At 54.8% G+C, this 12,180-nt stretch overlaps 1 protein-coding gene across 1 annotated transcript in view; it reads left to right on the forward strand.

The window, feature by feature from the left end:
• Positions 1–12,180, forward strand: part of LGR6 (leucine rich repeat containing G protein-coupled receptor 6) — a 152,029-nt gene that overhangs the window by 59,893 nt on the left and 79,956 nt on the right. Inside the window, 1 exon segment of the mRNA XM_017739816.1 lies at positions 6,361–6,432. Within this exon segment, the coding sequence (XP_017595305.1) occupies positions 6,361–6,432 (72 nt within the window).

The following is a 12,180-nucleotide window of genomic DNA, read 5'->3' on the forward strand; positions in this document are numbered from 1 at the left end:
GAGCAGCCCAGAGTTAAGTATGTCTCCTCTTTGTTTCTTTCCTTTTTTTCCTTCTTCTTTTCTTTCTCTCTTTTTGGCAGCAGGAAGATTGTTTAAAGTTGCTAATAAATTCCAGTTAATGAAGCCTGAAAAGCCAGAGTTGGGAGCCAAGAGAAACAAGAGCAATCAGTACAGAAGGAATAGAAAGAGATCTTGAAAGCCGGCCTGGGAATAATAACATGTTGAAATGTGTTCGCCGGCAAGGGCTTTGTTACCGCGCTTTGAATCCAAGCACGAGCGCTCGGTGCCAAGAGGAGAAACTGCAGCCAAAGGCAGGTGTTCATTGCCATTCACCTCTTGCTTCGGGGCACAGCGGCAAGATCAGACCCCTTCCCAGCCACTGGCTCTTTCACCTGCCTCTTCTCGGGCCCCACGGGCAGAGGGACTCACCATCACGGGGAGTGCCGTCGAGGCGGCGCAGCAGGCTCAGGACCACACGCTCAGGACCTGCCGTGGCCCTCTCTGCCAGGCTGGGGGACCAAGAAAGAGCACAAAAGCAAAATGAAACAAAATGCAGGCATGTATGCTGGGAATGTGAATGCAGCAGCCCTGTTCTCCCTTGCACCTGTGAGGGAACCCCCTTCTCACTCCTGTTCCCATGCGGGTCCAGAGACCAGTGGAGCCACCACAGCTCACGGGGCACCAGCGCTGTTCCTGGGTGCCCTTGCCTGCTCTTAGAGCACCCCCACCCCCCGTATCAGCTCCCAGGCATCTGGAACATCCCCCTCTGGGGGGGTAGTCCAGCACAGGGTCTCTCTCCAAGGCACTGCCACTCTGGTAGGAGGCAGCACTGCAGTGTTGCTGGCTGTGGGGCACAACTCCTTCGGGAGTGACAGCTCTTCCGTGGAAGGGGTGCTGGCATTTCTGGGCAGTGCTCATGTGTGCTGGCACCGTGGTGAGAAGCTGTTTCTGGAGCAGTGCAATAACGTGTCTGGAATAGGGGACTTCTGAGACAGCAGCTTTGGTGGGTTTCCATGGCACAGCAGGCTGGAGAGGTCTCTTATAAAGACATAAATGCTTGTAGGGCCATGACCTTGCTTTGCCACGCTGGGGTTTGGAGGCAGAATCACTGCTCCCTTGGTAGTCACCTTGCCTGGCACAGCCCTCTCTTTCCAGGTGGCCACAGCTTAAGAACCGCAGCTCTGAATTCTTGGCCTCTGTGGTTCCCCCAGGATTCTGCACAGCTCCTGTGCAGAGAAGGCACCAGGGTACAACTCGTTGGCAACAAGGAGACTATCTCTGGTTCATCCAGGACTTTCTGCCCCCCCTGGCTGGCACCAGTCCTTGGCAGAGGATGGTGCTGCTCATCAATTCAGCGGGTGAGCAAAAGCACAGAGAGTGTCAAAGGATAATTCCTCTGATGAAGCCGTCCGAAGGTCATCCCTGTGCCTGGCATGAGGACTGTCCTCAGCGCAGGCTAAGGTGCAGGTGAGGACAGGAGAGAAGGGCTTCTAACGGGTTGTCTATCATGAGCACTGACCAATGAGGCCAAGTTATTGCAGCTGCCCAAATCAAATTCAAAATGTTTTGAAAATTTAGAGACTCCCATTCTATTTCTACTCCATTTAGACCAGGGAGAGTGTTCAGCAACTGAAAAAGCCTTCCTAGCTGGGATAGCTGGCCCAAATTTTCCTGAAAACAGCTTTCCATATGACTAACTGTGTTCTGGGGTACCCTGAGTGGAGCACCAAAAGTAGAGTCAAAAGTCAAAACTGCTCTGAAGATTTGGAGGGAACAAACTGAAAACCTTTGCAGTTTCTAATATAAAGAGATGGAGTGAAGGTGTTCAGTGTCCTGTTCATTAGGGAGCTGTGTCTTACTAATATTTCTTGGCAAATGAACCCAAACTGGCTTGCATATGAACATTCATGTGGGTTGAAAACTGGCTTGAGGACCATAAACAAAAGAACAAATGCGATCAATCTATCGAGTTGGAACAGGCATTCAAGGGGGTACAGCGAGCAGAGCTAGAAACAGGCACAGTCTTCTCCTCAGGGATGGAGTGAGACAGCAAAGACCACATTAGAGGCATCTTCAGGAGATACCAGGCTAGGGCCAGCTGCAGATTCCTGTGTGAGAAGGAAGAGTCCAGACCTGGCCCTTTTCTCAAATGTACCATGTTTTCACTTGTTGACTTAATTGGCTTCATTCCTGTTTTGCACCAGCACAAGAACAAACTCAGGCATGACACGGGGCCTGTGGTCCCCTGTGTGCCCAGGGGAAGGCCCAGGCTTGGCATGATGACACTGTTTAGGCAAGAGCATGGAGTGTCTGGGCACTCTGCCTCGAGAGTGTGAGCGCTTGAGAAACCAGCCGGAGCAGCAGATCAAAGGGGCGGCCGACACGCTCAATAAAAGTCTGGCAAGGGGAAAATTTCACTGGGATATGGACACACATGTTTGTCCTGTCCTGCCAATGGGCAACGTTCCTGCCTCCTAATGTGAGTGATAAGAGCATCACCGAGCTGCCTGAGCACCTGACATGAGCGATCTTGCCCAGCACAGCCTTTGGGCGTGCCATGGAAGTTGTAGCATGACCAAGAAGCCCAAGATACAGGAGGGTTGAGCCTGTGGTAACTGAACAGCAGCAACCATAAGGTGGTAAACCATGAGTTTGTTCCAACTTGGAGTGTATTGGGAATGCAGATCAAAGCCTGGAGGAATGTTCCCAGAAATCACGGGAGTGGTGGAAGGGGAGAGGGGGTGGCAGAATCTAAAATCCACCATGAGCTTTCTGAAGCAAGCCAGCCATACCCAGCTGCCACCCTTCCCCTCTACCTGCCCCTTCTCTCCTTCTTCTGTCAGTCGCTTTAAATCCAGAGCTTTCTCTTTCTCCCAACCCTATGGCACAGTGTAAACTTCAGCACAGCAGGACACACCACTGAATCAAGTCTGTCCTAAAAAGAGCTCTGAGCAGGCCTAGAGCTGAGCTCATGTGCTGTGGACCAGAAATTCAGCCCTGCAAGAACAGCTCCTCTTCCCTGTGCTTAGGGCAAAGGCAGTGCCTCTCTGTCCTTCTTGGTGGGGTTATTGGCTCAAGTCTCCTCCACAGAAGGAGTAAATCAAGAGCTGTCTCAGGGGATGTGGCACTGACAGCCTCACTTCAAATGTTATTGTTCCATTTTAAATAGAAAGGAAGGAACCATTTCACTGCATTTCCTGTGGGATCTGAATTCTGCAGATGTATTCAATGGGTGCCTGTCTGCCAAGCAGGGGAATTGCTGGAGAGTTTGAGTGAGAGGGACAGAAGGAACCAAGCACTTGGAAGACTGCCAGGTGACCATGGACAGAGGAAGGGTCACACACAGGAATAATTTTATGTCTTGGGTCTCTTACATGAACTGGCACAGGAGTTACTGGTGTGAAAGCAAAGGATGGGCAGGAAGATGCTCCAAGAACTGGAGCCCTTCTGCTCTGGAGAAGCTGGGCATGTTCAGCCTGGAGAAGGCTCCAGGGAGACTTTAGAGCCCCTCTCAGTGCCTACAGGGGCTCCAAGGGAGATGGAGAGGGACTTGGGACAAGGTCCTGGAGGGACAGGACACAGGGAATGACTTCCCACTGCCAGAGGGCAGGGTTAGACTGGATATTGGGAAGGAATTCCACACTCTGAGGGTGGGGAGGCCCTGGCACAGGGTGCCCAGAGAAGCTGTGGCTGCCCCCAGATCCCTGGCAGTGTCCAAGGCCAGGTTGGATGGGGCTTGGAGCAGCCTGGGACAGTGGGAGGTGTCCCTGCCCATGGCAGGAGGTGGAATGGGATGAGTTTTAAGGTCCCTTCCCGCTTAAACTGTTCCGTGGTTCTATGACACCTTTCCAGAGGCCACCCTTCCTGCTCGACAGGACACCCCAAAAGACTCACCCATTCCTGATCTGCTCTCGGGCAGATGGGACAGCTGTGCTCCTTTGCCTGGAGCACTTGGCTACCACTCCCAGCATCATGCAGCACCTGTCCTGGGAGGTCCAGCAAACCTCCAAACCCCACACCTCCAGGCCCTGTGTGCATGTCCCAGCCACACACCCCTCTAGGAAAGTGAAAACTCAGCCTGTGTGCACAAACAGACGTGTCCCACCTCCCAGTCCCTGCACAGAAGTGAGCAGAGCCCATCTTGGACCCCAATGACACTGTCAATTGCCCTGGGAGGTGACTTCAGAGAAGTGGCTGCGTTTGGTGGCTCCCTTTGTGCCTGCTCCTGGCTTGGCATGGACCTCTAACCTTGGGGAGAGGAGCTGGGCTGCCTCGGTGGCAGGGAGGAGGTAAAAGTATGGAGAGAAGGGCCAGAGGCCAGAGGTGAGCCAGGGACAAGGCACAGTCTCAGGGCAGCATGGCCGAGGGCGGGCACAGCAGCAGCAGTGAGGCCTGGTGCCTTCTCTGGGGCTGGGGGATGCTTGGCACCTCTAAATTCACCCGAGCCAGGACCCAGTGAAACCAGGGCATCCACCACAGAGTGATTTTCCCCCTTATGTTCTGTGTTACCCGCGGTGCTGAGATGCCACAAGCTGGCTCTGCATGTGTCCCACCTGCACCTGGAGCTCCCCGCCACCCTGTTCTGAGGCCAGCAGCCCCAGCCTGGGCTCCGTTTAAGCTTCACATTCCTCTCCTGCTGATCCTGGAGGTCCCAGATCCATTTAAGGGACCTGGCAAACACTCAAACACACCCAGGAAAGTGAACAGAGAGGCGCGGAGCTGCCAGGAAAGAAGCCGAGAGGCACATTTAGCCGGGAGTACGTGTAAGCTGCTGGCAGTGGAGGCTGGGGCAGCCCGGAGCTCCGGGGAGGTGAGGACAGACACAGCCAGGCAGGACGGATGCAGGGAGCGGGCTGAGGATACCGTGCAGGAACACCTCCCCTCCAGGCAAGCACTCCAGCCTCCCGGACAACACTCCCTCCCATGTGGAAATCGGCAATCAAAAGGAGCAATTACCCCAAATCACAGCCCCCAAGTGACAAATAGCCCAGCCTGCCAGGCAGCTCATGAGCTGCGAGAGGCAGGTTACAACCTGCTCACACACATTAAAGAGACGACCCTGTGCTGTTTATGCTGTCAGAGGCCTAATTACGGGAGCAATTTTCTCCAGATTCCCGAGGGGAGAGACAGAGCGGGAGAGCGCTCGGGCACCCACCCACGGCTGCTGTGCCTCCGTCAGCGCGGTCCCTTCCGTGAGCTCTGCAGAGCCCTGGCTCCCAAGGGCTCCGCTTCCACCGGGGCTGCACTGCTCAGCCTCCACACCTGCCTTCTTCCCGGGGAAAATGCCTCAAAAGGAACAAGCGTTGTCAGAAGTTTAATGAATGCCTTTGCCAGCGTCTGTGCCCAACCTCTTTGGACTTTCTGTGAGAGTGAGGATGAGCCTGGTCACAGATGATGTTCACTATCTCTGTTTTGGAGATGCAATATTCCAGTCCAAGTCAAGTAGACAAGTTTCTTGCCCAAATTCAGTAGCAGTTTAGGGTCTCAATCAGGCTGCTGACCCTGCCTTTATGATTTCTGGCTGATGGGTGCTGAGAGTTGGTCCATGTCTGTCCTCATGGGTGAAACAGAAGGAGAAGGAGAAAATTCACCTCTCCTCTAGGTCAAGCCTAGACTCAGGAGTTCTGAACTTCACTCCTGGCTCCACCACATGCCCTGATGATAACAGTGATGCAGTTTCTAATGTCAGGGAAAAATGCAAATACCTTTTAATGCCCCAGCCTGCTCTGGGCCTGGTTAAAATTTGAGTTCTAAGATCAGGTGATGCTGTACAACAGCAAATCCCCTGGGTTTCCTTTAATAAATTCTTTCAGTAAGACCTGAATGTTGTCCCCTGCTCTTTGCTCTATGTCCCAGATATGTCTCATTTTCTACTGTGATGCTGCTCCTCACTTCGTCTTCTTCTCCCATCCCTTCACCCTCATTCATCAGCCAGGATTTGGGGACAGTCCTCCCAGAGCCATGCAGGGGCAGAGACAGCTCTCCCCTGCTCCACTCCCTCTGCCAGGGCCTCCGTAGGGCAGGGTCTGCAGGCTGGTCACTGCCTGTGCTGTAATTCCTGTGGAGTGGGGACCTCTGTGTCCATCCAGGAAATGGCTTTGAGCCACGAGCGTCTATGGATGCTGAAAATGTTGGATTCAGGTCTGGCAGGAGTTGTGATTTTTTTTGCCTGTTCTGCGGGCTGTGCAAGAGGATGATGTGCAGAAGCTGCCCAAGCTCAGGATTGTGGCTCAGCTTTCAGGTGCTGTAGCCTCCTCTCCAGGGGACAGTGGCAGGATGCATGAGTTGTTAAGCCTCTGCAGACAAGGGACTGTCATCACAAAGATGTTGACACATGACTGGCTCCTCTTCTCACTGCAGACGCCTCTCTGGAAACCAGATCTCCAGGATCCCAGGGGAAGCTTTCTCTGGCCTCTACAGCCTGAAGATTCTGTAAGTAACTTGCTCCTCCCCACAGAACAATCCCTGTCCCTGCCTCTCCCCAGCCTCTGGCACTGGCCATGAGCAGGGACTTGCAGCCATCCTGGGGGGATGCAAAGCTACGAGGAGGTGTGGGGTCAGATGTTAAACCCACGCTGGCAAACCTGCCCCGTGGTGACTGGGGAACTGTGTCCCACCCCACAGACTGTGAGCAGGTACCCCCCGGGACACGGTGTGGCAACGTGCCCCAGAAGAATCTGCAGAGGTTCACATTTTGCATATAAAACTCAACAAACTCCCTCAAGTGGTGTCCCCCAGATGCGGTGTCCACACCCCAAACTGCTTCGCTGCTGGGTTGGAGCTGGGTTGGAGCAACTCAAAGGTCCAGGTACTGCATTCTGGCAGGTGCTGGGGAAAGGGCTGTGCTCTGCCCAGCTCAGCTTGTCCTCACCACAAACCTCTTCACAGCCCAGGAGGCCTGTGCAAGGCTCTGGAGTGACCTGGGAAGGGCAGGATCCTTGGACAGTGTGACCTCAGGGGCGATGGAGGCAGCTGGATCCAGGAGCACTGCAGCCATCAGGCCAAGCCTAGGACCTGCTAACCCTGCTTAACAGAGGTCATTGCAGGCAGGCCACCCACCCCTGCTGTCCAGCGGGGAAGGTCTAAGTGACAAAGTTCCTCTGGAAACTTTGGAAACCATGCTCAGCTGAGCTGGCTCTACTGTGGCACCTGCAGTCACACCTTCCTACGGGCCGCATGGAGCCACACTGCTTTTTGTATCCATGTGACAGTCCACAGGCTCTGTGCAGGGTTTTGAGGTGGGAGTCCCTTTCTCCCTAAGGAACCATCTTAAAAATCTTCTGCAATAAACATTTTATCCCCAAGGGGATGTTTTGAACTCAGCCACAATGTGAAATTGTTGTAGCTGGTCCAGTTTATGCAGGGTGAGCAGGTACAAACCTGCTCCCAGGATTAGAGAGTATAAGGCTGTTTACTACGTCTTCTGAAGATGTAAAGTATGAATCCTGCCCTAAATCTCAGGGCTTAGAGATTTATCCATCCCCTGCATTAGGCAACAAATCAAAGGAACTGAGGAAAAACCGCAGCTCTCCCACCCAATTTCAACAAGAGGAGCCTTCTACTCTGGGGACACGGGAGCTTTTAAAGGTGCTTTTGATCAATTCTATTTGTGTCAGGCCCAGGTAAGGACTAATGCAGCGTTACCGGGGCGATGCCTCCCTTCCGGAGCCCGCAGCTCCCGGCGGCTGCAGCGGGAAGGGGAGGGGGGGGGAGCTGCAGCGGGAAGGGGAGGGTGGGAGCCCAGGACACGGGCTCACTGACACCCAGCCCCAGGCAGCACCAGCAGGGACACGCTCCCCACTGACCCCAGAGTCAGGAGAGGCTTGAAGGATCGGGGCATTTCCATCTGGGAAATGGTTGCATCGGGAGGCTTGCTCCAGGCTGTCTCGTGAGAGCCGGAGTTGGTGTCCTCACGCTGCAGGATGAGCTGCTTTGCTCTCAGCCGGGCTGTGCCCGGTGACATCGGGTGGCATGTGGGCTGTCATGTCCCTCTGGCTGCAGCCCTGCCTGAAACTAAAGCACATGCCTGCTTAGGGACATGGTTTAATGGTGGAGCTGGCAGTGTTAGGTTAATGATGGGACTCAATGATCTCAGAGGGCTTTTCCAATCTTAATGATCTGGTTGTTCTCTGGCACTTACCCTGACCCCCCCAGCCTTTCCCGTGGGGGTATGCCGAGCACTAGCCCAGCCACGAGGTCAGGGGAGGAAAGGGGATGCTTACAGGGACTGGTCCATCCAGACCCTGCCATAGATCTCTTATTTAACAAAGTTCCTGCTTCCTGAAAGCAAGGGCACTACCAGACCCCATGTCACTGGGAGCATTTCCCTTTCCAAAGACCCCAATGGTTTTACTGGCCTGGCCGCAGGGGTGTGTTGTGCTGCTGTGTGCTCTCCCTATAGGAGATGCTCTGATTCCTTTTTGTAGTGTTTCTGTGGGCTCCCCTGGAGTGAGGTGTTTGGGGGAGTGCAGTGGCAGATCCCTGCACCCTGCAGGAAAAGCAGCCATTCACCCCCACCTATTCCTCTGTCACTGGGAGGGTGAGGGCAGCAGCGAGGGACATGGTGGAGATAGACTGGTCCTGGAAATTGCTGGAACAGGTCTAGAAAAGTTGCCAGGACAGATCGTAGGAGCACTGAGCTTAATCACATCAGAAGGGCTCTTGGCAAGGGGCGGACTCTCACTCATTTCTCTCCTAAGACTGAGGAAAACCACAAGGTACTGAAGAAAGCAGGTGAAGGCCACCATGTGTTTCCTTCAGGTTGTGATCAAGGTTCCTCAGGTCACCACAGCAGTGACCTGGTTGGGGCTGGTGGCTCTGCAACAGCTCAGCAGGATCTGCTCCATCTCTCCAGGAATCAGAGGGAACAAGTGTATTCCCTCAGAGTCTGGTTGTGGCCAGGGGTGCAGAGCAGAGCCTGGAGGAGACCATGGGGCTGGCTCACCCTGCTCCTTGTGCCCTGGGACTGACCAAAAACCCTCCCCCTCTTCCCAAGCCACAGCTCAGTCCCCTCTTCCCTTTGCTGCACCTCTCTGTACCCCATCCAAGCCTGCTGAGTGCCAGAACCCACTGCTGAGCTGGCTCCACCAAGATCTCCCTGTATCCTGGGGCTCTGAGACTGAGAAGATAAATTTCAACCCGAAAGACTGGGAGGAATTCGGGGCTACTGGGGAAGTGCAGTGATTTATAGGATGCTGTTGTTATGGACACTGGGGGTACTGCAGAGACAAGGGTGCACAGAAGCGTGCTGGGTAACTGGGGAGCACCAGACTGGCCCCAGTTATGTTCATGTCCTGTGGGCTGCTGTGCAACTGCACTGGGGGAGGACAGCATTTCACGGGACATGAGGTGCTCACTGCACTGCTCCCCGTCCTGACCAAACCCTTGCTCCCTCAGGGCCGCTGTAACCATTCCTGCAGTCACGTGCTTTTCTTTGCACTTTAATCTCCACCAAAACAACACAGATAGCAGAGAGGGTATCTGGAGAGGGGAATCTGAAGACCCCATGAGACAGGAAACATCAGAGAGATGCTGAGATGTCAGGTATTAAAAGACAGGAGCATAGAGGAAAGTCCTGTCTCCTCACTTTAGGCAGAGGCAAAGCACTGAGTTTATATTTAACCATTCTGGCTCTGCTGAAAATCAAGACAGAAGAAGACTCAGAGAGGCCAAACCACCCTTCAGGCTTTCCACTGAACTTCCCTGGCCAGTGAAGGGCTGCTGCTGGGCTGGGACCCACCTGCACTGAGATGCCAGCTGTGAGGCCTCTGCTCCTCTTGATGCTGGGCAAGCTTTGGCCAGGCCACACCGTCCCACCTGGGACCTGCCCTGCAGGACACCGGCCAGCAGCACGGCAACCAGATGACAACAGGCAGAAGGGTGAGGAAATGCCAAATCCTCACCTGTGGGGAACCTCAGATAGAGGTTCCAGGGGTGCTAGAAGAGAGTGTGGCTGATGTGGCTCCCCCGCCCATGTCCTCCTCCTGCAGCTCCTGTGCACGGCTGCTCCCTGGGCAGCACAAGGGGGGCCCCAGGGGTCCCGCTGCTCACAAGGGGCACTCAAAGCCTTCATTTCCCTCTTCCCCTCCCTGGGGGATCTTCTCCCCTCCTGCTCGCTGTGCTCACGGGTCGAGGGCAGGGCCCACCGAGCACCAGGAGCTGCCTCGCTGCTGCACCCAGAGCCCATTGCCATGGGGGACACGCTGCAAGGCTGCTGGGAGCCCTCTGAGATGAGTGTCGCCCACGCAGGACACGCGGCTGCTGTGAGTGTGCCCTGGCAGGTCCATAGTCCTGGGCCGTGCTGCTCCCTCCATGCTGTGCAAGGGGCCTGGCAGCCCCAGGGAGGGATCCCGGGGCTGTTCTCTGCAGCCCTCTGGGATGGGAAACCTCACCCACGTGGGCAACTGTCCCACAAGGACCAGCACAACCTCTGGGGCTCCTGGTCCTGCACATGGATTTGTTTCTGCAGCCAAGGTGTGCTGGGGAGATAAAACACTGGCTCCTGCAGCCCAGTGAGAATGATCAGGGGTCTGGTGGTGAACCAAAGGAACATTGAGTCATCTGAAGTCCCTTAACCTGGAGAGGGGAGTGAGGATGGACACAAACCTTCAGGGAAGGCTGCTGCTGCATTAAGTAAGGAAATATATATTGTCCATATATGAAGACAAGGAATAGCAAGTTTTGGAGTAGATGGCGACAGGGACATTGAGGACACACTGTGTTTATAGATGTCACAGGCTGGCTGAGGTTTGACAGGCTGTAGTTGGGAATGGCTGCCCCGAACATGAGCAGCTGAAACCTGTGGGCAGCCAGGAGCTGACCCGCAGCAGGATCAGAGATCTTACCCCTGGTGACAGGGGTGTCCCCTGGGGAGACAGGCTGGTGTCTGAGGATGGAAACAATTTACATCTAGTTTAATTTTAGTGTGCTAGAGCCCTAGGGCTAATTGCAATCATCTGCAGGTCCACAAGTAAACTCTCACATGCTTCTTGGGCTGTCAAGGGGCCTGGTGCTTTCCTGGTCTTTCCAGAGAATTAGTTTGTTTAAAAAAGGATGGGAAACACCCTGGGAATTCCTCCACAAACCCGCCTGTGCAGATGGTCCTCTCCCTGCCCTCAGAGTGAATCCCAGAACTGGAACCTGGACCAGATTCTTGGCTCTGCCTCCTGTGGCTGCTTCACTACACAAAAACCACCTGGAAAGTGGCCATGAAGATAGGCCTGTGCAAAAACCATGCAGGGGTACACCCAGGCAAGCAGGTGTGTGGAGACTTGGAAGAGAGCAGGGAAGAGCCAAGCTGCCCCACTACAACAGAAAATCGTGCCACAGGGGAATAGGCTGAGACCTTCCTGCGTGGAGCCTGCAGCCAGCCAAGGGCAAGGCAAGATGTGGCCCCCTCAGCCCCCTCAGACAAGTGCAGGCTGACAGGGGTGGATGCTCAGCTGCTGCTCAGAGCTTTTCTCCACTGGCAGGTCCATCCCTTTTCAGAGAGACCCTGGCAGTGCACCTCTCCCGGGGGCTCTGCTCTGTGGGTGCACCCACATCCTCTCCACAGAGGCTGATGCTCCTCAGTACAAGCTTCATTGCCAGGATCTTTGGAAGCCACTCCACAGGCTCTTTTGTCCCCTCTGCAAGCTCCTTCCCTTGCAAAATTAGCTCCTTGGCCCATGCTCTCCCAACATTGGAGCTTTCCAGGGTGGCAGAATATGCTGCTTAATCAGAGTATCTGGAAAACTGGAAACTTTTCCATCCTTCCAGACCTCCTCATGAGCTGCCTGGAAGCCTCTCACCTCCAAGTGTCCTGCCTGGAGCTCCATCAGCCAGGAAGCATCCATCCCAGCTGGCCATGGGGTTGACTTGTGCAGCCACAGCTCCCCAGGACGTCCCACCCTTGCACAGGTGTCCTTCACCAAACGCTGCCCTGCACAACCAGGATTGCCCCCACTCTGACTCCTGGCTGAACATGCTGCAGCAACAGCAGTGCTTACTATCCAAGAAGGAATCCCACACCAAACTCCACAGGGAAAGATTCCAAGTGCAACCACAACCTCACCCCAGAACGTGGAGGGCAAAATTCCTGGGTGCATCCTCTTGGCTGCAGACCCCACACCCGCAGCAGGCCCACCCTGCCCCTCCATTCCTCAGCAAGCCCCAAACAGCCTGTGCGAGAATGCCGACCCC

This window comes from Corvus brachyrhynchos, unplaced genomic scaffold (genome assembly GCF_000691975.1).
Source record: "Corvus brachyrhynchos isolate BGI_N302 unplaced genomic scaffold, ASM69197v1 scaffold67, whole genome shotgun sequence".
Classification (NCBI taxonomy): Eukaryota; Metazoa; Chordata; class Aves; order Passeriformes; family Corvidae; genus Corvus; species Corvus brachyrhynchos.